At 39.1% G+C, this 27,289-nt stretch overlaps 1 protein-coding gene across 1 annotated transcript; it reads left to right on the forward strand.

Annotated features, from left to right (window-relative positions):
* Positions 1-4,400: 4,400 nt before the first annotated feature.
* PHC3 (polyhomeotic homolog 3) lies at positions 4,401-27,289 on the forward strand. Its single transcript, XM_080349638.1, has 14 exons — positions 4,401-4,939; positions 5,689-5,847; positions 7,309-7,386; positions 8,987-9,145; positions 9,419-9,517; positions 12,093-12,327; positions 12,541-13,406; positions 14,849-14,999; positions 16,083-16,336; positions 17,172-17,328; positions 21,182-21,296; positions 22,663-22,813; positions 22,905-23,136; positions 24,545-27,289. The coding sequence occupies exons 1-14, from the start codon at positions 4,814-4,816 to the stop codon at positions 24,697-24,699; spliced, it is 2,937 nt and encodes a 978-aa protein (XP_080205764.1). The 5' UTR covers positions 4,401-4,813; the 3' UTR covers positions 24,700-27,289.

The following is a 27,289-nucleotide window of genomic DNA, read 5'->3' on the forward strand; positions in this document are numbered from 1 at the left end:
AGGTCTCCAAGGGTATTCCAGTCTAAATCTTAATCTTCCCTACACCTCCTTTTTTAACCCATGAAAATTCCTATATTCTCCTATGTAATCATCGTATGATCTTTTACAGAAAAGAGGCATCCTCATTAGACCTGGCAAATTCTCACTACTTATCACACACAGTCCACCTGTGATCAGGGTGACTGCTGCACCCTTCAACAGTTTAAGCTCATCTATGCTGCTTTGGAAGGTATCTCAGTATTGTAAGACACTTGCCAAGATTCTCTTCTTTGTAAACTACTCATCTATCCCAAAAAGCTGCTAGACATCTGGCATTTTCCCCCCACCTTAATTTCCAGTTATCAGCTCGTCAAACTGCATTATGAGAGGAAACAGCAAAAAGAGGTATTGCTGAGCTACATTTTACTATTTGTTCCTATTGTTACAAAACTTTTAACCAATTTCATTTTCACACAACTGGTTCTTTATCAATATTTAAAGTGTCACGAGCCAGCACTTCTGTCCAATGTAGCTGCTTTCTTTCTGTATCATTGAGAATACAAGCAGCTTTGGAAATACTACTGTACCTGGAAGCTATGTAATAACATTATGTAATTCAAAGATTTTTGGAATGTATTTCTTCATCAGAGGAGAGCATTTTTTGAAGAAGAGAGGGCAAGATGCTGAGTTTGTCAAGATGCTCTATGCAAGACTGGAATGAAGCCTATGTGGTATAGTGGCTACTTGTCTTTACGGAGGTTGGGCTTTGCTCAGCTGTGCCAGGTAACATGCAGCAGCTGCTACCACCTACAGAGGGGAATTAATTAAACTCAGATCAGTTATGGTCAATTCAAAGGGTGAGGTGGTTGTCTCCACTGCAAGGAAAGGCTCAGAGCCATCATTTCATAGGAAAGAACTGAAAGCTAAGGTAATGGGGCTAAAAGACTCAGATTTCTGTTTCATATCTCTCAAAGAAGTTTCCAGTTCACCACCAGAATCCTGGTTGGAGCTGCTGAGGTCCCTGAGCAGCCAGTGCAGAAAAGCACTACAGGCTGGTATTGATCCTAACCTCCCCAAAACACTTTCAAAACAGCATATATCACCTCCCTCATTTTCCTACTGTAGCTAAAGCATGAAATAAATAACGCTTATTTACCACAGGCCTTGGCAACATATAGCCGAACTGTGTCACTGCCACAGGACAATTAAAGTAACTGTCCCTGCAGCTGTGCCCAGCTAAACGCGCAGCACCGCTCACCACAGCGGGTCCTGAGGGAGGCCAGACCCCTCCTCCCCAGCCAGGCCGCTGCTCCCCACCACCACCTTCCCGCGTCGGCGCGAAGCCAGTCGCTGCCCCGCCGCGGCTCCTCACGAACGTCACCTCTCGCAAACGACAACATGGCGGCGGGCGACGTCACGTGCCCGGCGCCGGCCGTGCCCAGCGCGCCTGCGCGGCGCCTCCCCCTGAGGGAGGCGAGAAGATCGCGGAAGCGGAGTGAGCGGCTTGTCCGAGGCGAGTCTCCCGGCGGGACGCGCGGAGGAGGGGGAGCGGCAGCGGCAGGCCCGGGCCGCGGCGGGGCGGGGCGCGTAGGCGGGGACCCGCGCCCTGACAGCGCCCCGCACACTGACAGCGCCCCAGCGGCGGCCCAGCCTTGCTCGGGGAGCGGGTGCCTCCCCTCTCGCCCACCTTTCCGCCCTCCCCGGCGGCGGCTGCTGCCTGCGGGGCCGCTGAGGGGGGCGGTGGCGCTGGGCCGCGGTGTGGCTGCCAGTTTTGGCGGCGGGACTGGGCGAGGCCGCGGCCCGGTGTGGGGGCTGAGGGGGCGGGTCAGCGCGGCGGGAGCACCGGCCGCGGCCGCCGGGCGACGCTGGCGCTGCCCGCGGAACGGCCCCGGGTCCCTCAGCGCCCGGGCCGGGCTGCCCCACGCGGGGCCGCTCCGTGCGAGTTGTACCGCAAGGCGTCCATAGGGCATAGTTTCCACTTCCCTTTTTATTGTTTATCTGCTTTTTGCTTTGTTTTGTTTTGTTTTTTTAAAGCAAAAACACAAGCCCCAGGGTTTGGGCAAGGTTGGCCTATGATTGTAGCTAGAGTGAGGGGAAAGAGAGAGAACTTACTTCAGAGCCTTCAGTCATACACAAAAATGCCTGCAGGGAATAGACTTGGAGGAAATTTTCGTTAAATTTCTGTGTTTGGTACCCTTGCAGGCATAGGGAGAGGTCATGAATGGAAAGAATAAGAATAAACTATATTTAAACAAACAAACAAAAAACAACCACAAACTGTTTTCAGATACCATTTATGGTTGCAAATTCTCAGCACTGCTGTTACCATGACATTCACCAAAAGTCAAACTTTCTGAAACGTGGGTAGTGACGTTTGTGTCCACTGTGAAGGTAGTTTAATGTTATCAATATGGAATAGCAGATATTTTTTAAAATTTACATATTTACTTTGACCAAAAAAAATAAAGAGAACAAAACTTCTGAATATTTACATTATGCACAGTGTAATTTGAGATTATGTGGTGTCTCATACCATTACTACTTGAATAAATACTTATTTTCAATATCGTTTTCTGTTGTGCTTTGTATTTTGTGGTTGCTCAAATGCGTAGTCATTTTTTAAAGCTAGAGTTCAGTGCATTTTCTAAAACTTACTTTGAATTACAGAGGTTCTTTTGACTTTTAAGTTACTCACGTGCAACATCCTTGTCATACATTTAACAAAATGGACTTTACTACAAATATAGGAGGTTTGCCTTTTTTACTTTTTAGAATACTTACATGAACAATCTCGAAAGATTATTTTCAGTTGTATCTGAGATATTTTTTAATAACTAAAGGTGGTCTCCGCATATACAACGTTGTAAAGGAAGTGAAAGCTTCACTATAAAGACAGTCTGATTTTAAGCCTATGGCATAAAATATCCATTTGCTAAATTGTAATGGATTCTTGGTTTTCTTGTTAAAAACAACCACATTTTCTGTATTTTCTCCCTAAACATTCCACTTCTCACTTAAAGAGAGGAGGGGTTTCTAACAAGTGTCATCTGTCGAAACACTTGACTGTGCCTTCAGCCGAAAGAGGGCACGCGATTTCTGCCGAGGGCTGCGCTGTGTGGTGCTGGTGTTGCCGTAGGACAGAGTGGTGGCAAGAAAATGTGTTGCACCAGCTCCGAGGAGTTAGAGCAGATCGGGAGATGTGCCTCAGTGCCAGGCCACTCTGAACAGACGTTTAGGGGCTCTTTCATTGTACATCTGTTGCAGGAACAACTTGGGCAATGACAAAATTATTTTTGAAAATAAGATTATTTCAGATAAAGGCTTAACAGCTCTCATGGGGTGAAGTTCTGATGTAACAGCTTGTAGAGTGGGATACACTGAACTTCTCACTAATAATACATCTAAAATGTGGCTTAGAATGGAGGAAATTAGACATCCAGTGTTGTTTTCTTAGGCTAATTTAATCAGATGCATAACTTTCTGCTAAAACTAGATAGACGAGTTGTAGGTGTCAATATTTTTATGTGCGTTTAATGTCCTCTGGAGGAGACAGGACTTTTTTTCAATGTACTTTTCATTAGCATTATGTGAAATTGATGTAAAGTGGTTTTAGAAATGATGCTGGTTTTATTGCAGTTGAAGTGGTTAGCCCATGTATGTTAGCTTGTGCTCTGATGTAGGTAGGCAAGTGGCACCAATAATGCACAATAGATGTGAATTTTAAACAACAAAGCCATATTTTTTATTCAGTTCTAATAGTAGAGATCTCTGTTTTTAAATTACACTTTATTGCAATGAAGTTTCTTTGATGGTAAAGCTTATGCAAGTATGCAATATGATAGCCGTGAGGTCCTTAGGTGACCATATATCTATTAAAGTTCAGTTATTCCAGGTACTCAGGAACTACAGCATCATGTGTGGTTCTGTACTTGCAAAGTAGTCGTGTTTGAGAGGTGAGGGCAGCAGCTGGCAGTGCTGCATTCTGCTTTCAGCTGTGTGAGGTGAAAATCCTGATTATGTTGCTGTCCACAGCATCCAGTGGGTGGTTTGTTAAGCACTTTGCAATGCTGCTTTTTAACTTGTACATTGCAGCCCTCTCAGTGATTATTTGTCTGGGTTCTTTATTTTAAGAAGGAAATGTATCTTCTCCCCACCCATTTTTTAACATCCTTTTAAAAGCAATAAACTGCAAATATGCTATTTCCTTTTAATCATAATACTAATACTGAAAAGGAAACTAAACACCCCTCATATATTGAGATATGTGATTAATTTCAGTTTTAATGACAATATTTTGGGAGAGAGATTGTACTCTGCAACAGAGGAAAGTCTCATAAGGCTGTGGAAGAACCATCAGAGTTGCTTAAATAAGTAGTTTCTTCCTTGACTCTTGCTGTATTTTGGGAGGTATTGCTGTAAAAAGTAAAAGCAATTTTTCTCTACATCCTTTCTGTATCTTTCCAAATAGAGTGTGCCACAAGTGATTTTTGCCAAGAACAGGTTTGGCTGAAAGTCCAGAATGGTCAGCTGTGCTGTGGGGAGGAGGGATGTGGCAGTGCTCCTGTGTAGCTTGCTGGAAATCTTGCATGTATTCCTAAGTTGCTCCCCTGTTGCTACTCTTGATGGATCTTAGAAGGTTATTACCACATCCCTCAACAAACCCCATCAAGTAGTAGTAAATCCTACGAGCTTATACATTTGGAATTGTCCATTATTCTCAGTGAAGCTTGGATTTTTTAATTTTTTTTTTTTCCTTTAAAATCAGAATGTTCTGGCTTTATTTATAAGCGGCTTTATTTTCAATTCTGCCAGGCTAGACGAACACTGACCAGCTATGGAGAATGAACCAAACACAACAACATGTTCTACTTCTACAACTACTATCACAACCACCTCCACGTCCCGGACACAGCTGCCACAGATATCTGTCTACAGCGGCTCTGACAGACATGCTGTCCAGGTACTGTCCAGGGCTGTGAGGTATTCTTTCCTTTCCTGTACAGTGCAGGCATTGTGCAATACTTTACACAAGATTAACTTTCCATTCTTAATTGCCGTCTTCTTTCTCAATACCTGACTTACTGGTTTTCAGAAGATATTGTTTGCCAAAGGGTATCAGACCATTTAAGAATAGTGCAGAGTGCAGGCCAGCATCCCAGACAATAGAGGGGGAAATGCTATGCTTGAAAGTTTGGATTTTTTCTCCATTCCCTAGGAGTATGGATTATTAACAAAATACTTGACAAAATACCACAAAATAAAGCTGTTCATTTGACCAACATTGACTACAGGGATCTAGAGGTATCCGTGTATAACTGCTGCTTTGGATCCAGCCCCCTCATGCTGTTCTTTAAATTAGGTCCCCTCAAACTCTGTACAGTACATTGGTTTAGCAGTAGAGTCCCTCAGACTCTATTTGGATGTTTCAAAAAGGACTTGTTGACAAGAACCCAAGAGGCTTGGATGTTGCATTATGAATGATGCTGTATTGTCAGCTGATTGTCAGGCTTTCCTTGAAAACATGAATACATTTACGGTGACTCTGTTCTGAGAATTGGTTGAGAACAGTGCCGAAACGAGTTCAGTATTACATAATCGGCGTGAAAACAATTTATTTGGTTTTATCTCCTTGTAAAGGTAAACTTCAGCATCATGTCAGCATGGTATGTACTTTGTAATTGTAATTAATTACCTACTGATTCATCACAGGTTATTCAGCAGGCCTTGCATCGTCCTCCTAGCTCAGCTGCTCAGTACCTCCAGCAGATGTATGCAGCCCAACAGCAGCATCTAATGCTGCAGACTGCTGCTTTGCAGCAGCAGCATTTAAGCAGTACCCAATTTCAGAGTCTGGCAACTGTACCACAGGTGAGAGTGAAGATTGCTGAAAAAACAATGGTGTACTACTTTCTAGAGTAGGACTATAATTCTAGAGCGTTGTCAAATGTAATAACAGGTTAAGTGCCTGAGCTTAATGCCTCACAATAATTCACTGTTGTTTTTAATGACTTCTTTATTTTAAATTGTATCTTCCCTCCAAACTGTTTGGAGGATTTGGTCGAGTGTTATAGATGCTCCAGCAGGCGACCATTCCATGCTTTATTGCATACATTATAGTGCATCATGTAACTCATCAAACAGTAATAAAATAAATATTAAAAATACACTACTACAATCTTCATCCCATGATTTTCTCTAAAAGTTGATGGGGAAAGCAATGAATAGCAATGTATCGTAGTGAAATAAAATAAAAATAATGAACACCTGCTGTCTTAGTGTGTTTCGCCACAAATCTGGCTTCATTATAAGTAATGGCACAATTCAGTTTTAACTCTTGAGTGTGGAAATACAGGAAGTAAAAGACATTTCATTTCTGAAGCACAGCTTTTAACATTGGTGAGCCCCAAAGGAGACCCATTTTGAAAACTCAAGCAGTGGAAAGATTTACTTTGACCTCAGTTGACCATGGATTGAGGATATTATCTTGCAGAGATAGGTAGTTGTTAATGATTTTACACATGCAAATGCTAAAATGGAGTTAAAGATTTCAGGTATATAGCTGTTTGTTGTCAGTACTGGGACTGACTCTTCTATACTCCTGGCTTTTTCTTCTATACCTTTTCCATTAGATCGTGGTAATATATTGATTTGTCATTTTTTGTGCTGGATTTGTGTGTGCATATACATTTAACAAGACAGAGCTAAGAAAATCAGACTGGGGAAGGCTAGGAGGTTTTGGATTGCAGTCTATCAATGCAGAAATCCAAGTCACTTTCCTATATTCACCTGAAGGGCTGGAATAGTGTACTGTTATATGTATGACATATGCATACATATAACATAGATGTGCATACGTAAAGTATCATTCTAGAATGTGAGGGTGTTCATTACAGCATTTATAAAGTTTGTTTTATATTTAGAGCATTGTAATAATAACAAAAATTATGATGTGAGTTTTAATAATGACAGTTTTTAATGATGTCATGTTTTAAGTTCTGAGCACCATAGGTAGTGACCTGATCAGTTAGCTCCATCGTTAACAGTTTGATAGATTTTACCTCTGATAGTTTTTGTTCAAGTCTTGATCTGCAAGAATTTGAGTGCCTGAAATTGGGTAGGAATTCAAGGCATTTAGCACCTTGCAGGCAGCATTCCATAGTGCAGAGTACACTTTGCTGAAAACTAATTCCCCTGAATAAAGCATTTTTGCTGTTACCTCAGAAAAAAGGTAATGGTAGAGAGGGATATTTCTGACGGTTTATGCAATAATATGAACATCACTTAAACACTTTTTGATTTCAATATTTGACACGTATTCTTGCTATTTAGGCAAGCCTGTCAGGTGGGAGGCAATGTACTTCCCCCACTGGGAGTGTCACTCAGCAGTCAAGCATGTCGCAGACCTCGGTACGTAACTGAACAAAGCCCTCCATCCATTCTCAACCCCTCGTGGTTAGTATATAACTACTTGGAAAACCAGAAAATATTTTAGTATTTAAATTCATGTGGTTAAAATTAGTATTAGAGAAAAAGTAAACAGAAGTTGTGATGATTCTGTAATAGGTGTTGGTTGCACTTCCAGTGTCCACCAGTCATCTCGATGCGCGTTGCGTGTTGCTGACTGGGGTTGGAGGCTTCCCCAGTCTCAGCCCGCTCCTGGTGCTCTGGGGGGCAGCTGCTTGCTCCACAAGCACTGGTGACTGTTCAGACCACTGCAGGAGTCACTCCCTGAGCTTTCATCTCTTACATGAGTTCTTATTGAATTTTTTCACATTAGTTTCTTTATTCAGGGTGCTATTGTAGGTTAAAATCATAATTCTGTGTATCCGTGATTAAAGAGCACCAAATCTAAAGAATCCAAGTCACTGCTTACATATATAGATATGAAAATGATTAAATGTTTATAGCATTCATTCATTTATTGATTATCATCTTTTATCATGCATCTTTTATGCACTTTCAGTTATTTTATCCATATTCTAGGCACATGCTCAGGTTTCAGTTATTAGCAGCTCTGTGGTCAGTTCATGCTGTATTTCTTTAAGTGGCGTCTTTAGACATCTAATTTGCACAATCTCTTATGTATAGCTCTACAGTTGCCTTGAGTAGGACTTTGTTAGTCCTGCAGACATCCTGCTTATTAATCATGCCCTCAAGATGTTCGTCACTTCAGTGCATAGCTTCAGTGATTTAGCTGTGTATTTTTTTAAGCTGTCATAGCATTGCTTTGGCTTACAGTTGTTAGAAGTAAAATAATTAATTCATTAAATTTAGGAGGGAAAGTCTTTAAAGATGTCTGCTGTTAAACTAACAGGATAATTGGGCTGGGATTTTTCAAGGAAATCTTTTGAGTAAGTGATGAAAAAGAGCTGGGCACTTAACTCTGTTAGACTGGTTAGGGAAAAACAAAACAAAACAAAACAAAACAAAACAAAACAAAACCCACCACCATGAAAGCACAACAGCTTTTATTTGAGAAGAGCAATTGTTGAAGAGCATTCAATACAAAATTGTAGAAAGTTTTAGCCTCCAGTCATTTTTAAGTGTGCATGTGTAGAATGAGGAATCAAAATCTGTATATGGCAGCACAAAGAATTGTCCTGTTCAGGTTGCGTAACAAGCATAACAGAAGATACCAGTCCAGTCAGATAGTATAAACACTTAAAGATGCTTAAATATTAAAATTCAGGTATTTTTCTTAAAATATTGCAAGCTCATGCTACATATTTTGTAAATGTGTGTTACTATGAGGTATATTTTCAGTTTCATGGTACCATTGTTTAGACAGGTTATTATTATTTACTGCAGAACGGTTGCTTGCAGTTTAAGAATGAAAATGTACAATCTTGCTAGTATCCTGTTTTGTGATGATTTGATCAATATATTTTTGTCGTCTTTACAGTTCAGAGGTTTCAACTGCCCCTGCCATTTTTGTCAAAGGCTTTCTGGCTTTAGAGCCTAGGATGAATCAGTTTCCATGACAGAAGAAATATTTTTGTTTCCTTAGATTAACCTCTCCACCTCTCCTACACCTGCACAGATAATAAGCCGTTCACAGACCTCCAACACCACCACCAGCAGTATTACCCAACAGACTATGTTGCTGGGGAGCACCTCTCCAACCCTGAGTGCAAGCCAGGCTCAAATGTATCTACGAGCTCAAATGGTAAGTTTAGTTTACAGTTCTTAAGCTTGGTTTTGGTCCTTCTGTTGTCCTGTCCCACTCTACTCTCCTCCCCTCTCCACAAAATAAATCTTAACTGTTTCAGTTTTTATTTTGTTTCTGTTATTTAGAAATATTTTTCTATACTTTCAGGTGGCATGAGAATTTAGTCACTAATGCCTTGCAACTTATGTATCTCTCTTTAAAATATTGCATTTCTTTCATATATTTTCAAAGTTTCAGTCTGTTACCAGATTTCTTTTTCTTGTTTAACAGCTCATTTTCACTCCTGCAACCACCGTGGCTGCTGTTCAGTCTGACATTCCTGTTGTCTCATCATCTTCCTCATCCTCCTGTCAGTCTGCAGCTACTCAGGTGAGCCTGTGTATGTCCAGTAGAGGGCCAAAACTGCAAAGTAAGGAAACATTATGCTTAAGTTTTACTTGTTTAGAAAAGCTACTAATGGGTACTGGTTATGTACAACTTCAGTGTCTTCTGTTTGCCATCGTCATACATTTAGAGGTGATCACGTTGTATGTAAAATTTGGATCGTGGATATGACATTTTAGGTCTTCATAATTAGCTCTCATCCTTATTTTCTTGAATAACTTCATGTTATCAGCTGAACTTATATCACCCTTTCATTGCTCAACATATTTGTATATCATCTAGAAAAAATATATGGCACACCACAGGTATCTACAGAACATATTTGTCACAGTCTTCTGCTGTGGAAAGTGAACATTTAGGTAACAAATTTATGCTGTCATGAGGGATCTTCCCTTCTATCATTGTAGTTTATTTAAAAGCCTTTGCTAAATGGACCTTGTTCAGAAACATTTTGGAAATCCAAGTGAATTACACCATTTGGATGTTCTCTGACCTTATGTTTTTTGACCCCTTCGGAAGATTCTAGTAGATTTGAAGACCTTAAAGGCATGTCATTGTTCTGAGATAACAGTAAATCATTGACCCTTGTGTTCTCTTTGCTTTTCTAGTAGGTATGTGAGGTGGTCAGAGCTTGCTAGAATCCAACTGTATATTCATGCAGGATGTTGTTGAGCAAGCCCACAAGGTTAAGTTCATCAGTTGAGCCTTTGTTGAAAAGACAGACTGCTCCTTCAGTCACGGTATCAGCATGCCTCATTAGCATTTATCAAAGCTGCCTCGTTCCTCCAGATTCTGCAGATCAGGTTTGAAAGTGCAGAGAGGTTACTGGATGGGCAAGCAGCTCTTTTTGCATTTGTGTTTTTTGTCTTTTGCGTTCAAGGTAGAGACATCAGTAAAGCTCATCACCTTATGGTCTTGGTCTTTCCATACCATAGGCTTTTAGAGTTTCATTTTGCACAAGTCTGCCCATTGCAGAATCTCACCTGAGAGCATTATTCAGTCAGAGGAGCTGCTGTGGTGACCCTGTCAAACTCAAGCTGTTCCTCTCCCCTCTCAATGTTCGGTACTGCCAGATGTTGTTTATCTTATCTGGTAGTTTTCACAGCAGCGATGACATTGCAAGGATCCAGTTTCATCCGTAGTCAGTGAGGCAATGGAAAAGCTTTAACACCGGTACACTTTATTTTTCTTACCTTGTGACAAATATGCCTTTAGGGTTTCAGTCAGCTGAGTTTAGAGAAATGTCTGTTTACTATTATGAGCAAACTGGAACAAGTAGGCAATGCCAGTTAATAAGGAAAAAAATGCATTTGGTTATATAGCCAGAAGTATATATTGCACTTAGCCAAGATGTTTGTCAAGTTACAGTATAGTGATCTCGCAGTATCGTCTGCCATGTAGAAATACTGGAGAAACTCAGAAGTTCCTCAGTGATTAGCACTGTCTGGATGGCACACCTAATGTGGCCTGTTAGGCAAACTGACACTTCTACTTACCTTTTCCCTTCTGCTTCCATACTTTTTTCTTACATGTCCTCCCCATGCATGCCCTGAATGTCTCAGGGTAGTTACCTGATCTGTTAAGGTGTGCTGAAGGCTGATTTGTACTCACAGAGATATGATTGCAGTAAATGCCTCATGAATGCTAATAAGGAAACAATTCTGTTGTCTCCACAACAGGATTTGGATGCCTCCTGTGTTAACACACTGAACAGTGAGAAGTAAGATGTCAGCTAGCTGTTCATTACACAAGTACTAATTGTTGAATGAGGAAGGGAGTATGTAATAAAAATAGTGGATGGTGATAATAATTAGTCCTCTTTTTCATGTAAAGTATGAAGTAAATTAGTGCCACAAGGGTAGTCTTTATCCTTGAAAAAAAATTCTACCTCAGCATGTAGGACTGGAAAGCTGGAATCATTCTGCACAGAATCTTGCTATGGTATAAGAGGCATTAAATAATCCATGAAAATAACGTGTGACTGATTTACCTTTCAGAAGGCAAGCCTTTGGTTTCATGTGACATTAGAGGTGTCATGATGAAAAGGTGCATTAGTATTGCTGTAGAAATAAAGAAATAAAGGGTTCAGGTTTGTTAAGGCATGGATAACATACAGCAGATTCTCGTCCCATTGATTGCCCAAGGCTCTGGTTTATGTTAGTCTCTGGAAACATACTTACAGACCACTGCACTTCTCCAGTGTCTGTATAAAAATAGAATTGTGTTTGTTTAAGATGCTTGTGTCATTCACTTTGAAGGTATAAAAGAGAAAAAACCGCAAGTTTAAATTAACATAACAAACAATTTCCATCTCTTTTAAAAGTTCAATAAGAAAAAAGACTTTGCTGTATTTTCTTTATCACTGAAGTGATTCAAGATCACTGTTCTCTAAATCTTGTGGCTTAGAAGATACTTTGAAATGCAGATTTTTAACTTCTCTCATATTTTGATCAGATGGGATGAGAAGCATTATATAATGTTATTTTTTTGCTATTTTTGCCTGGATGTTTGTCATAGATGTTCAAATGGTTTGTTTTTTCATATTTTGCCCATTTCCCAGGTTCAGAACTTGACACTGCGCAGTCAGAAGTTGGGTGTATTGTCAGGTTCACAGAATGGCCCACCAAAGAGCAGCAGTCAAGCACCGTCACTGTCTCTGTGTAAACCTGTAACCAGCTCCAAGGGCAGCCAGCCAGATCCCTCAGAAAGCAATAGAAAAGGCGAGAGCCCAACTCCAGAGTGTCGGAGTACACCAGTCACACGGACATCAAGCATACATCACTTAATAACACCAGGTAGGATGGAACTATAAGAAAGTTATTGTAATTAAATGTAATTTGAATGTTATATATCCTGACAAAGAAGATATTTCTAAACATAGATCCGAAGGGTTGAAAAAGTTGTGCTGGTCTTATTTAAAGTAAAACATCCTTTCTTTTGATATTTTTATAATGTTCTTGGGACTTAAAGAAGTAAATACTAATTGTCACTTTTTTCCCCCCTCACAGCTTCATATTCTCCATTGCAACCTCATTCTTTAGTCAAACATCAGCTTCATTCACCACCCCCAAAGATTTCCCATCATCAGCTGATATTACAACAGCAGCAGCAAGTCCAGCCCATTGCACTCCAGACCCCATCGGGTCAGGACCCCCCTCCATCCCAGCACTGCCTCCCACTCCCAAGCCATGGTCTTCCTCCGGCTCCCAGTGGTGTCCAGTCTCATTGCTCACCTATCCACATCCATCCTCCACCTCTAACACTCTCTCCTACCCCATCCCAGTCAGCTCAGCAGTCTGTAGTGGTGTCCCCTCCACCTTCTCACTCCCCTAGTCACTCACCCACAATAATTATTCATCCTCAAGCACTTATTCAGTCACAGGCCAACTCCCTCGTGCCAACAGCTCTTCAGGCAGAGCAGGCTGCTCCTCAGCAAACTACCAGTCCAGTTCGACCGATTGCACAGCCACTTAATCTTCCGTCGCACCTTCCGCTTCCATCTTCCCCGGCTGTACAGATAGGATCGGTAGATCAGCCCAGCTTAGTTTCCCCAGGCCAACAGATCGTGTCCTCGACACCACACCAGCAATATTCAGCCTTGCAGTCCACACCTATCCCTCTTGCAGCTCCTCCTCAGCTGTCAGCATCTTCAACCCAGATTCAACAACTGCCATTGCAGTCTGTGCCGTCTTTACAAGTGCAGCCTGAAATTCTGTCCCAGGGGCAGGTTTTGGTTCAAAACACTTTGGTTTCTGAGGAAGAACTTCCTGCTGCAGAAGCTTTGGTCCAGCTGCCATTTCAAACTCTTCCACCACCACAGACCGTGGCAGTAAATCTTCAAGTGCAGCCATCGGTACCAATTGAAACTCCAGTGGTAAGTGGTAATATTGAAGTCCTTTATTCTTTATCTTCAGCTGTTCTGAAGATCTGTAAATCTGGCCCATTGGCTTCAGATGGAGCTAAACTAGGTGCTAAGACAGAGGACCAGAAGAAAACTCATTGATTACAGGAATGAGTTTTAAGAAAACAGTAGACATCTTCCTCTGTTTTTTGGGGGCTTTTTGTAATGGATTATCAGTCAAGAATTATCAACCAAGATTCATGAGAGTGTAACTTTTGGACCTAAAATCTTAATCTCTTATTGAAATTGCAGAGTATTTAAAGTTAAAAAAGCAAGTAAATGTATGTCAACGCTTACATCAAAATGAGTGTTGATAAATATACCATATGGACTGTAAGCTTTTACCTCTTTATGTTAATAAAAATACAGGCAATTGAAATTTTGAGTAGAAGAATCATCTCTATAGGTAGAGTGAAGGTGTGTAGCAGATTATTAAGATAATAGAGTTCTGGATAATTAATTTTGTACTAATATTGAAAAGATCCTCTTCAGAAAAAACAGGGGAATTTTTGATGCTATCTCGGTGTTCCCCATCACTGCCGTTTAATTTAGTTCAATGTTAGTCTTGGGCATCTGCAGTTTATAGTTGACTGTTTCAGCTTCACTCACACTGCACTACAATAATCTACAGTGAAATAAAATGATATGCATATAATGCTGACATTTAAGATGGCATTGCTATGCTTTAGTGATAACAAGCTAATGAGATTAATGTGAGCAAAAGAATCAACAGCTCTTGTAGGCTTTTTTCAGGCTGCCAAAAGCTTAAGGAAGAAGATGTGCTGTTAATTTTCAATTTATATTGAGAGGGTAATGATAATCTCAACTCTCTGATATTTTATGTAGAAATTGGACAGAAGAGTAGAAGCCAGGTTTGCTTTTGACAAGGTGTTTTGCATCCTAATCTGATAAACTGGCTGACAAATAATTCAAGTAAATTTACTTTAACAGTTTTGAGGAAAATACCTTATAATCTTTTATAACCACTGATGCTGAGCATTACTTTTCTATAATACTCAGTTTGATTACACTGCTGAATAAGATAGAGAACTATTTGCAGTCTTGTCATTATCTTATGAAGCTTGCATTTTGCAGAAGTGTTTAAATAGGTGTAAATAAATATACAGTAAACAATGTAGATAAGACATTTGAAAAATCAAGTTTTCTGATCCATTTGATAGGAAAATTCTTGATGCTTTGCTATTTGTAACAAAATAATTTTGCTCTCATGGACATTGTGATATGCCCAGAATTCAGATTTTTGTATGCGTTATGGAAACTATTATTTTATTAGGAGATTAGCATATTTAAACATTCTAACTGGTAATTTATTTTAAAAATTATATTTATGCAACTCTTTTAAGGTATTAAGATAGAATGGAAATCTCTCTAAAGCAATAGTTTGTTGGATGCAGATTTACCAAGTGGAGAATGTATGTGAAGAAGAGATGCCTGAGGAATCAGATTGTGTCCATATGGCAAGAACACCTACGCCCCCCACTTTGTCTCCACCAGCTATACCCTTGGGGAATGGAGAGACACTTAATTCAGAAGATCCTTTGTCAGGTGAGAGATGTCCAACTAAGGTAGCTGTTCTGCTTAAAAACATCTACTAGCTATTGACTGTTTAAAATAAAAATCTATTACTTTGATATTTTCTCTAATTTAGCGGTATCACTTTTCAATTAAAATAAACTATATGAAATATATTACAAAGCCATGTGATAGAACACATGATTCAGTCCAGAAGATGTAACTTATATATCTGTTTGGATAACATGTAGCCCAGAAATTGCATATTTGAGCTCTTTAGCATTTACTTTTATAATAAAAACAGGAGCGTCAGACTCCAGTTACTCTTTTAAGTGCTACCTGTGTGATATGGGCAAAATATGCTGGTTGATCTGCTGTGAAGATTGATTTTTCAGGGTAGAGGTCAGCAATCAGAAGTTACCATGAGGACGGTTAACTACATTGTATAGTTCTTTGTGGCACCATTTTCTTTAAATGCTGGAGTAAGGAGCTGTTCTAATGTGAAAGCTACGGATTAATATCTTTTTCTTCAGTGAAATGGAAGATATATATGTGCGTATATCAGTTGTCCTGCAAACTAATGTAACTTCCCCTGATGTGCTGAATATAAAAATATATACTATATATATATGTGTATGCACACACTATACATATAGCTGGGTGCTTAGTGGCTTGATGTTGTACAAAACTGTAGCCTTACAGGTTTCTGAGGCTCAAAGCATCCCTGAAAATAAATTAATCTCTTTAGAAATACCTCAGTTGCTCAGTCTTGAGAATCCAATGTTTGAAAGTACTGGTTTATGCTTTTCAGTTGTGGATTTTTGATCGGTGTAGGTGATTAATGGCCAATTGTGCTTATAATTAATAGGTAGTGAGGAGAAGAAAATGTTTACATGATAACTGTTCATTTGTAGAATAGTCTGTCAAGGAAAACCATCTTGTTTTGAAAGTAAAATCCATAAACTGTAGGGAAAATCCTGTGTTACAGGATGATGGGTGCAGGGATGAGTGGTTTATTGCCTCTTGTTTCTAGAATTCTGTGCCAGTGGTTGGACATAAGTGTTGAAAGCATAATATACTTAATTGTTTGGGGTTTATGTTTGGTTTTTTTTTCAGAACATGGGGGATTACCTTCAGTGACATCATCAGTCAGTGCCTCAGTAATTAAATCTCCATCTGATCCTTCACATGCCTCTATTCCACCACCACCTCTATTGCTTCCAGCAGCAACAACAAGGAGCAACAGCACATCAATGCCCAATAGCATTCCTAGCCTAGAAAATAAACCTCCACAGGCTATTGTTAAACCACAGATCCTGACCCATGTTATTGAAGGCTTTGTGATTCAGGAGGGGTTAGAGCCGTTCCCTGTAAGTTTAAAAGTTGCTGTGAATTTTTTACTACTAATTTTTTAAACAAACTATTTTTAAAGATGATGTTATTTGTGGCCAGTAGCTGTATAGGCCTTGAATAATTTTTCAGATGCTGGTTTTGACCTTTTTTTTTTTTTTTTTCCTGACTGGTAACCTGTTTCTTACAGCACTTCAGTGTACTTGTATACTATTTGTATTATCTTGCATATATAATTGGAATTCATGCTACAGTTTGGCCTGCCACTATCACTGGATGACAAGGTACTAAATTAAAACAGAAACACAGTTGAGTAGAAAGGCTATATCTGGAAATAACTACAGAGTGATTTTTTAGGCTACTGTTTGCAATAAGTTTGTTTTAAGTTTGTCTGTCTCCTAGATTCCTCCACTTAAGTGATAGCTTAATTTAAACCTCTGAAATGAGTCTATGTTAAAATGTTAAAATATTGTTCAAAGTGCTGGCAAGCCCCTTACTGAGCTTGGTGTGATTAGTACTTTGTCTGGTAAGAATTACTGTTGAAAATTTTAAATCCACAGGCTGATGAGCCTGCCTTATTAACTAATTTAATGTGTCTCATTTTCCCATGCCTTCATTTCTCTAGATACAATCTGTTTCTTCTTTTGTAAAATGTAATTGCAAACTCTGCAGAGCAGGAATGTATCTTTGTATTTGAGAACTGGTATTTAAAGCTTTGGTACTTTACAATGACGATTCATTGATACAGAATAGAAACTGTGATTCTAGTCTCAATTACAACCGCTAAGTCTCAAATACTATTCTCAATTACTCATTGTTCAGTTAATCACTGTTGCTTTACTTTTATTGCAATAGGTAAGTCGTTCATCTTTGCTGGTAGAACAGCCTGCAGAAAAAAGATTGCTAGTGGAGGGTCAAATCATGAGTGTTGTGTGTGTTGAATCAGACTTGCAGAATACAAAACACGCAGACAACTCCTCGGACACAGAGATAGAGGATATGATTGCAGAAGGTTTGTAGTTTTTGTTCAAATATCCATTTTTTCCCTTCTGTTCTCTATGTATTACAGAATCCCATCCCATCTGTACTGCTGTAATCTTTCTCCAGTCTTTACGCTATCTCTAGTAGAAACTATTTTCAAATGTTTTTTACTAGCTACACATCATAACAGCAATTGCTGTAGATGCACAGAGATGTCAAGCAACTATGCACTTGTCCTCCTTACAACACAGCAGTCTCCAGCACAACTCATGAGCTAGAAGTGTCAGTAGCGTTACCCATGTGTACCCAACATAATCATCATCATCATCATGGACTTTTTAGGACTCAGCAGTCAACTATTTTGGATGTATTACAACACTTACTGTTCAAGCCCAAATGTAGGATACCTCATGAGCATTATGAAATTGGAATTAAACTATGGCCCAGAAAATCCAAGTTAACTCGCGTTTTGTATAAATTCATCCAAGATTTGAAAGTCCAGAATTTTACAACCACCTCTGGATTTTCTCTTCCACAGCTTGAGCAGTTGCCCAGGAGCTGGTTTTAGTGATCTGTTTAAATTTGTCGTAATGCAACTCTTAGTTTCATTTTCTTAAAATAGTTCTTTTCCCTCTTTCATATCAAACTGTAGTGAGCAGGGTAAGAAGGGTTTATTATGGGAGGTGGCTGGAAAAAGTCTGGACAGTGTGTCCTGAGCAGCGGTAGCAAGCGTCACCATAGCTGTGCTTTGACTACTTCCTACTACGCGCACTGTAAATTGTCTTTTAATTAAAACAGTCCACGCCCCTGATCTTTTCTCATGGGAACTCTGAAGATCGCCACACTGATGGCAGGTGTTTGTTACGGTGGTTTCTGCCTTGGTGAATGGTACTGAAGTGCAGTAGGGAAGTTCGCTGCATCCTATGTGTATCTCAGCAAACAAATTAGCCCAAAATTCAGTCTTCTAGATTAATAGATTCTGATGCATTAGTTTTACCCCAGTGATTTATATCCATTACTGCTCATAAGTGTATTGGATCAGACCCAAGTCAAAGATTGCTTTACAAAGCATTCTGAATTCAAGAAGAGTATTTGTTGGTAGCGAAGTGGATATTGTTGGATTTTTTGCTTCAGGTTGATTTTCTTTACTGCTCAGGCAATATGTATTTGCTTAAAACGAAGAGTGTATTTTTACTTGTAGCATGGATTTTTAGCAAGAGCTGGTTTAGCTCGGAAGCACATCACTGAAGTCAAAAACTCTGGAAACCATGCCTGAAAATGAAATATAAAACAGGATTTCCTAAATTATGCCTGATTATATGATTGCATTTACTGGTATATCTCAGTATGGTCCTGAGCCGTTCTGCATTTTGCAGTAACAGCCTAGTTTAGGCACTGGCAGGTATTTTAAGTGCTTTGCTTTTAAACTGTAACTTTCTTTTGATTGTGTTGTAATGAAGTTGTCTACATGGAAAAATGAAGGAACCATTTTTACGGAGTCCATTTTTAAAATATATTACACAATATTCTACTGTAAAATAATTTCAGGCCCATACCTTATGCACAAACCTTTGCATGGGCATGACAGACTAAATTTTGGAAGGCAAGCGTCTGGCGTATGAATAGTAGAGGGTTGCAGTGTGTCTGGAAGTTTTCTAAATCTTTGTTTCATTTAATTTAAAGTTGCTGTTATTTTTTGGTATCATCTCCTAGTGAGTGCTTCCAATTAAGCAGTTCATTGAGAGGCAAGTCCAGTGACATTAAAGCATCAAGCACAAGAAGCTTTAAGAAAAAATGTCATCCAGTGAACTGTATGACTTGTTTGAGATTTTTTTTTTTGTTCTTTTACAGCTTAATGGAATTATACTGCTTTTTCTACACACAAAGCTCATGACTCTGCTTAGTAAATTGCTATTAACTAAAGTTGGTTGCACGATCAAGAGTACAACTTTTTTTATTTAGCGCCTTATTTCACCCAATATATTTCAAACAAAAGGAACTTTCTGCTGTCTGGTGTATCTTCTAAAATATTTGCAGCTCTGTTTGCAATGGTTATTCCGACTTTAATTTGTTACAGTAGATCTTAATTCCTTTTTCAGTAGCATTCCCTAAGAACTTTTCAGTATTAACACTGCGTTGTTTCTCAGATTTCAGATGGCTTGTCTGTTGTTTTATGGAATTATTCAAAGGTTCATGTTTTTGGTTTTAGTTACCGTTCTTGACAGGTGGTGTTAGGTTTATGTGTACAATTTGCAACTCCTCATTAGGTGAGCTAGGAAACATCCAGCATTGAGACACATCCACATATGCAGAAGTTGAGCAAAGGAGATTTTCTGATTACTAAATTAGGGTCTGGTTGCATTTATGGTAGAAACACCTGATACACAAAAGAAAAGGCATCAATTTTTGCTTCACTCTGTTTTCACATTTTTCCACTTAATGTGACCTGATCTGGGAGTGAGATTATTTTTTTTTTAGAGACAGAATGATTTATTTGAAGGATGCATCTCTGGTATTTATTCAGCTTCAGTTGCAAGGTGGGTCAGATTTGGTATGTTTCCAATTTCCAGTTTTTACTTCCTGTGTGATACCAGTTTATGAAGTTGGAGAGTTGCGACTTGGTAATTTTCAGTCTGACACTGCTGGAGGATTTGTTGGCTTCACTTATGTCATTGAGTCCTGATACCTTGTTATTCAAGTAACCTTTTCAGTATTTTCAGCTCTTTGCTGCACTGTTGCTTTTTTATTTGTTACCTTGTCAGCACAGTAGTTAGTGTTAGCGAGCAGTTTAGTGAGTTAAAATCACTATAACAGACTTTTACAAATTCATAGTTATAATCTTTCAAATAAACTTTGATACCTTCCTTTGCATTAGCTGGTACCAGAGCTTAGCAAAGAGTTTAGGGCAAAAAGCTAGTTTGCAATTTTTGCAACTATGTAAAATTAAAAATATGAATGTGTAGATGAATAGCAAGAGGCAAAGTACATGAAACAGCAACTCGGGTATGTTAGAAATGTTGGAGAAACATGTGTTTTTGAACAACGTGTTTTGTCCATGACTGCGGCCATGTGGCATGCAGTTCTTTTGTGCTCATTCAGGCTAAGTAAATGTTACATTTCAGTTTGTGCCCATTGTGCTCCTTGTGATGTATTTCACGGATGGTGCGTGGGAATAAGGGTGGGTTTTTTCCCATGCCAGAAGTCAAGTTGTTTTGCAGATGTAGTGGCATTCTTCTAAATTGTGTACAAACCATGCTCTACCCATGAAATACACTTCTGGCAGAGGAGAGGACAGACATTCAGCATGTAACCTGTGAGCTGCCTTGTTGCCTTGTACAGCTTCTTTTGGGCTTTTCCACTTTTAGTGGTGCATCTCTCAGTTGGTGTTTTGAGTTCTTCACAGGGAGCAGGGAAAGTCCCTCCTCATCTCACCAATAACATCATAATATTCTGCAACAGCAGACTGCAAATTGGTAGATATGATAATATTTTTCTTTCTTAAATGCAGCTTATCTTTTTCATAGATAATGCCTAGTTCCCTTAATGAGCTCTTTATAAGCAATTTATGAGGACTGTAATACTTCTCTTTAATTATTCGCCATGTTTGAGGGCATACTTGCTCATGGATGGCTTGAAATTTAACAAAAAAAGCTGATTAATTGAATAACTTAACTGAAGGTTCAGTTAGGTTCAGTTTGCTCAAAATTTTCTCTATAGAGAGTGAAATCTATTACTTGCTTAGTTTTGAATCATTTTCTGTTAATCAAAGTATTTAATTAAACATGTGAGATATTTGAAAATCTTCCTGCCTGCTTGTGATGGAAATTTGCACATAAGTTTGTGTCAGTGAAACTGATTTCTTTATGCCTCATTCCTTTCTTTAGAGGGACTGGATGAAATAGAAAATGATCTTCTGAAGTGTGAATTTTGTGGAAAAATGGGATATGCTAATAAGTTTCTACGGTCAAAAAGATTCTGCTCCACATCCTGTGCCAAAAGGTACTCTCTAGTTATTGCTTATCACTATCCGGTTAATGGAATAGCACCCAAATAGTATCTGATGTTGAAAAATAAACAGTAAAACATGGACTGCCTTCTACCCAAATTTGTAGAGTATATGAGTACAAGGGACTATGGTAGATTGTAATAAGTTTCAAGGAGATAGACAGTAGAATTGTGGACCTCTTTCCAGAGGGTGCCATGAATGCTGTTGGGCTTATGGGAAGGTGATGGGGATCATTGAAAAGAAATCCATTAAGAGTTACTAAGTGTTTGGAAATCGGTACAGAGGTTCATAGGTCACAAATAGTTATATATTTCTCATATTTGTATTGCCTTTCCCTTGATGTTGAGAAATGTCAGAGAAAGAATGCTGGGCTGGGTGGGCTTTCTTACAGTTTTGTGTGATGCTGGAGAAAAAAACTCACTGAATTCATCTTGGCATAATTGAAATGCTGCATAGACAAAAAAAAATCTTAAATGTTTTCAGTAACAGTGTAAAAAAACCTTTTTTGCATAGAGTAAAATAGAAATATTCACAAACATAAATAGTTTAGTATGTTCTAAAGGTTCTCCTTTCTTGAAAATAATAAGTGATGCCATTTTCTTGGATGTGGTTGGCAGAGGAAAACGGCTGATTTCTGTTTCTCTTTGGGTTAAGTATGCTGGTTTTTATTTTGTTTTGGTTAAGAGAGGAAGAATTCATTGTCAACATCTGTAAAATCTTCCATCATTGCAGCTGGAAAATTGGTATTTAATCATAGATGTTTTAGAAATGGGGAATAGTTTCTCATTTCCAATCACCACTTAGTTGTTTTTTTGCATCAGTGAGCCTTGAGACCACCTTTCCCTTATGTCTGGTGCTTTTTCAATCCCTACTGTGAGACATTTTCATTTTAAGTAGTGGGAATCTCTGTGTTTGACTTAGTATTTGTTGGGATGCCACCAGTGAAATAATCTTAAGAAGGGATTTGGCTCTTTTGCCTCCTTCTTCCTTTGACTGGGTATCGGCTAAGTAGAGCAAATGGATGCAGAAAATAGGTTGCTTTAGGTTTTTAGTGGACATTCAGGAGAAGCAGGATCAGACTGTGTGATAAAATGCAAAGATATTTCTGTAATGGAAAATTTTTAAGAACAGAAGGATGGACATTTTCCAGGGATGATCTAGATGTACTTGATCTTGCATCAAGACAAGAGATTTGAGTAAATGGCCTTCGAGATACCTTTCTGTTATATTTTTTGTGACATCAGTTGTTGTCTTTGAGTAGGCAGAGTTTCTGTAGACAGCAATGTAATTTTATTGTTACTTGATTGAATGCAGTCCAAAAGCTATTAGTGCATTATTGAATATATCTTACTTCTTTAGGCACAGCCTTAGTTGCACTAAGAAATTTGGGCTGTTTACATCAGACAAGACCAGTCGTTGGAATCGGAAATCAGATAGCCAAAGTCTTGGGCGACGCGGGCGTCGACCGAGTGGCCCTGATGGGGCGTCACGAGATCATTTTCTTAGACAGGTCTGTGGAATATTTGCTTAAAACTATGGCATTGCTTTGGGAATTACAAATAAAATATAATACTGTAGTATATTTGTACTGCATTTTCCAGCTTCCAATTACTTATCCATCTGCAGAAGAAGATATGGCTTCTCATGAAGATGCTGTTCCGGCTGCCATGACCACCCGTCTGCGAAGACAGAGTGAAAGAGAGAGAGAACGTGAACTTAGGGAACTAAGAATTAGGAAAATGCCAGAGAGCATTGACTTGCTACCTGTGGTGCAAGCTGACCCGTCCGTATGGACTGTTGATGAAGTCTGGGCCTTCATACATTCTTTGCCTGGTATGTGCAATAACTTGCCCCAGTTTTTTATAACAGTAAAGCTCCTTTCTTTCTAGCATCAATGTGATGAGGAGGCGGTGTGGCAACAGCACTAATCTACTCATTAGTTGGTGATAAAACTGCAATGTGATTTGTTTCCTCTTGCTTATTCCCTCAGCACAAATCCCATGTTGATAGAACTAGTCCCTCTTCTGCTGTTGCAGCCCAGCTGGTGGGGAATTAGAGCTGTTCCTCCACACTTTTTTCCCTTTATGTTTTTCTTCTCTCCTTACTTGCTGCTTATTCAGTAGAAGAAGCAAGAAGAGAGTTCTTTCCCTTTATACAACTGAAAAATTTGAAAGACCTGTCCTGATATAAGTCACTAAAAAAGAAGCAAGTTTCTTCTATAAAGCTAAACTGCTGGATCTGGGTTTTTTCCTGTATTCTATAAACAAGGTAATCTTGATTTTAAACAAACTTCTCTCTGAGAGAGAAGGAAAGACCACTGGATTGAGAACATAAATATATTTAAACCAGGAAAAACGTGGCTGTGGGGAAAGAAGCTTCAAATAAACAACTGACAATGAGTGCTCTTATTCATGGTGTTAGAAGATGTTTGTCCATGTTACAGAGCTGCCTTACAGCCAGGCATAACTGGCTGTTTCTGCTTAACAGATGTCCAGAACATCTTTTGAGGAACCTTTTGTTTCCACAGTGTTCTTCAGTGGAAAGGGGCCCTCAGTTACCCATAAGAGTTCCCTTTCTTGTGTTGTAGGCCTCAGTAACCTGAGATCATGTTATTTTATGTTCAGGAAAAGAGTTTGCAATTTTAAACACCTCCAACTAGTTAAAGTTGCCCTAGTGAAGTGACTTACTGCTATGTATAGAATATTCACTGTGTAACTGATGATAAATGTCTTCATGAGACAGTTGTGCTAAAGCCCATAAATCAAAATTCTGTTTACTTAACCAAGTGGTGGTAACATACAAATGGAATTAACACCTTTTGGAAATTGTAGCTAAGTGAATTTTCTCACTGAGTTGTACATAGCAGTACAATATGCATATATTTTTATTGATGGAAAGAAGCCACTCAAATTAATGCTCTTACTTGATTCTTATTTCAGTGGTATTTTGCCAGTCTCTTGCAATTGTGAGATTATGATGGTTGTTTGTCTTAATGAAATGAGAAAGCTGTCTTTTCTAGGAATTACCAATGAGTAATTCTCTAATAGTTACAGTGTAATTAGTGGCTGTAGGAAGAATTACTTTCAGATTATCTTGGAAGTTACTGTCCTAATATTGAACTCTTGCATGTACCTAAAGGCGCAAGCACTGGAAATGTATAGCTGAAAAGCTCTAGCGTGGACAGAGTCATTGCACCTAAGAATGCGTATTTCTCACCCAGTAATTCTTTGTTGCCTTGTAGGTTGTCAGGATATCGCAGATGAATTCAGAGCACAAGAAATTGATGGACAAGCTCTCCTCTTGTTGAAGGAGGATCACCTTATGAGTGCAATGAATATTAAGCTTGGACCTGCATTGAAAATCTGTGCACGGATCAATTCATTGAAAGAATCCTAGGGCGTGAACATGAAGGTTTAAACAACAGTTTCTCAGTGACAGAACTGCCAGTAATATGCCAACATCTTCACTGTGGCATGAGTATTACTGTGATGTTTTGTTAAAAATACGGGGGTTTCCCCACATAAAGACTTTAAAATGTTCCTTTGAATTATACCAGGTAGTCCTCTGTAGTTTCCAACAATTATTGGGTTCATGGTAAAGCATAAGTACTTTGAGTTGAAGTGGGAGTTCATGGAAAAACATGAAGTAAAATATGCTGTGATAGGTTAAATATTCCCCAAATTTATAATGTAAATTTAAGGTTAATACCCCAGCACCCACCCAAGTCCAAACACCATTTAAATTGTGTTGCTGTATTCTGAAAGTTTTTTCCCCACATACAGCAGTTTTTGGACTGAAATAACAGAAGTTTCCACAGAGCCTGTGGAAGCACTAGTAACAGTCAAATGCTATGCATTTAGTTGTGCTCTCTGAGTTTCTTTTAGTCTTGAGTAAATTGTTTGTAAGGAGTAGGTTGGCAGCCTGTTTCCCTTGTGTAAGCTTACCCTCATCTCTTCCACTGTAGTATTTTCTTGAAGTCTGGAAATACTGTAAACCACATAGATGTCTCAGCAAAATCCTCATCGTCAGGCTACTGAAATGCAATGGCATGACACTCTTGCCAGAGGTAACAGAAGCACATGTTACTTTACTCTTTGTATGCTGCTATGCACTAAGAGGGCATTAAGTTGTTAGGTATGTAGTTTCGCACGCTGCTAGTTAAACTAGACCAGCAGTTCTCAAATAGGGGTTCAGAGCGGATCCTGAGAAGGTGTGAGAACACTCAGGGTTCAGGTTCCTAAATGCCAAGGCGTAAGGGACTGAAAACTGCAGCCAGGTTGAGACAAGTGTACTTTAAAGACTGAGGGAGAGAAGGGACAGCGTAGCTCAGATGCTCTTTTTCCTGATACCTCTTCTAACTGGTCTTTCCTTGTAGTGCATTCCCATTGCCTCACTGGAAGCTTCCAAGCACCTTTTAGTTGTCCGCTGACTGATGTGAGCTGGGCTTGCTGTAGTCTGAGGAAGGCACATGGTGAGTTGCTCAATGAGCTGCTGTCAGAGCAGGCTGTAGGAGCTGCTGCAGGAGAAGTGCCACCACCAGGCAACTCTGGGACGGATCCCCAGGGGTCCTGCTTTGTCCCTCTGGCAGGAGATTCTGACTTGGATGCTGCGGACCCAGGCAGTGTCTCCTTCCGTCTTCCTTCTCTCGCACTCTGTGTGGAACAAATATGTGTTTCCCTGGTTACTGACACTCTCAGAAGCTGCTTGGGCTCTGAGGCCTTTACATCCCCATCGCCTGTGTACAGATGTTTGTGGATGTATTTTGTACCTTCTGTTCCCTCCCTTTTGCAGCTCTACTCCCCTGATGTACAGACCTAGATCCCTAAGCTCTTGTAGAGGGAAGGAAGGGTATGTGGGCTGATAGAGTGATGTATATTTGAATTAAATATGTGTATGTGTCTGCAAATAATGTATTTTGTCTTTTATGCAAATTAATGCATAATATATGATTGTGTAGGGAAATGTTCAGGGGGCCCCTAAAGTACTCCTGGAAAGAAGAGGAACTGACATAAAGTTTGAGAACTGCTGACCTAGATCTAAAGGAGTCAATGCGCACACACTGGCTGAAAGGAAGGTTTATGACAGGTAGATTAATATGTATATTATTTAACTGAAGATTTAAAGAGTAAATTGGGATTACAGAAAAATCTGTGCTTTATTTTCCTTTAATTAGACTATTGCTTTGTTTCTATTAACAGACTTTCTACCATTATCTTCCAGAGATCATCATTAGAATTATGGTTTTTAGTTACAACTGTTTGAGCTTACTAATAGGAGATGTTATTAATATTTTTATTAACCACTGAAGCTCCAAGTTACGACAACCCATTGCTGTTACGTGCTAGTATGTGGTGAGAGCTCTTATCCAAATGGCACCAAAGGCTTTAAAGGATTAATTGATGTCTGGGATTATTTTGGAGGGAAATTGTTAAGCACTTTCTAATTTGTTTTTTTTCTGTTTTCAGTTATTGTTGTCAAATAAACTTCTTAGTTGGAGGTTCAACATTTGGCAATGCTCATTTGAAAGTTATTCAGATGATGGAGACAGTAGGTTCCCATTTGTAGCATTTCTGTAAGATACACTGTGTAACATATCTATAACATAAGTTCTAAAGGATGCATTCTGTTTTGATGAGCTAACTGAAGACTAAAGATATCTTAGATATTTATACTTTGGCTTTTGTCTTAAAGATTTATTATTTTTTATACAAAAATTTCACTGGCTAATTTTTATTCTGTCTTCTGATTGTATTGTTCTTTGGCAATGTAAAAAGTAGGTATACGTAAATGTGATTTGATAATGGCTTAAGGCATATTTTAAAATGTGGACCTACGTTACAAGTCCTATGTAGACCTACAGTTAATCACAGTGTTGTTACGTGCATGACAACTTCATGGTGGTTTTAATTTTGTTCTGTTAGAGAACTTCTACAACTAGTGTTTATATATGACTCAGACACAATCACTGACAGATGCCGGGAGCTCA

Source organism: Nesoenas mayeri, assembly GCF_963082525.1.
Source record: "Nesoenas mayeri genome assembly, chromosome: 9".
Classification (NCBI taxonomy): domain Eukaryota; kingdom Metazoa; phylum Chordata; class Aves; order Columbiformes; family Columbidae; genus Nesoenas; species Nesoenas mayeri.

Bases quoted from the DNA above. Each gene is read 5' to 3' on its own strand.
- PHC3 (XM_080349638.1), top strand. From the start codon at position 4,814: ATGGAGAATGAACCAAACACAACAACATGTTCTACTTCTACAACTACT. The intron at 7,387-8,986 runs GTACGTAACTGA...TTGTTTCCTTAG, and splicing joins CAAGCATGTCGCAGACCTCG to ATTAACCTCTCCACCTCTCC. The intron at 9,146-9,418 runs GTAAGTTTAGTT...CTTGTTTAACAG, and splicing joins TGTATCTACGAGCTCAAATG to CTCATTTTCACTCCTGCAAC.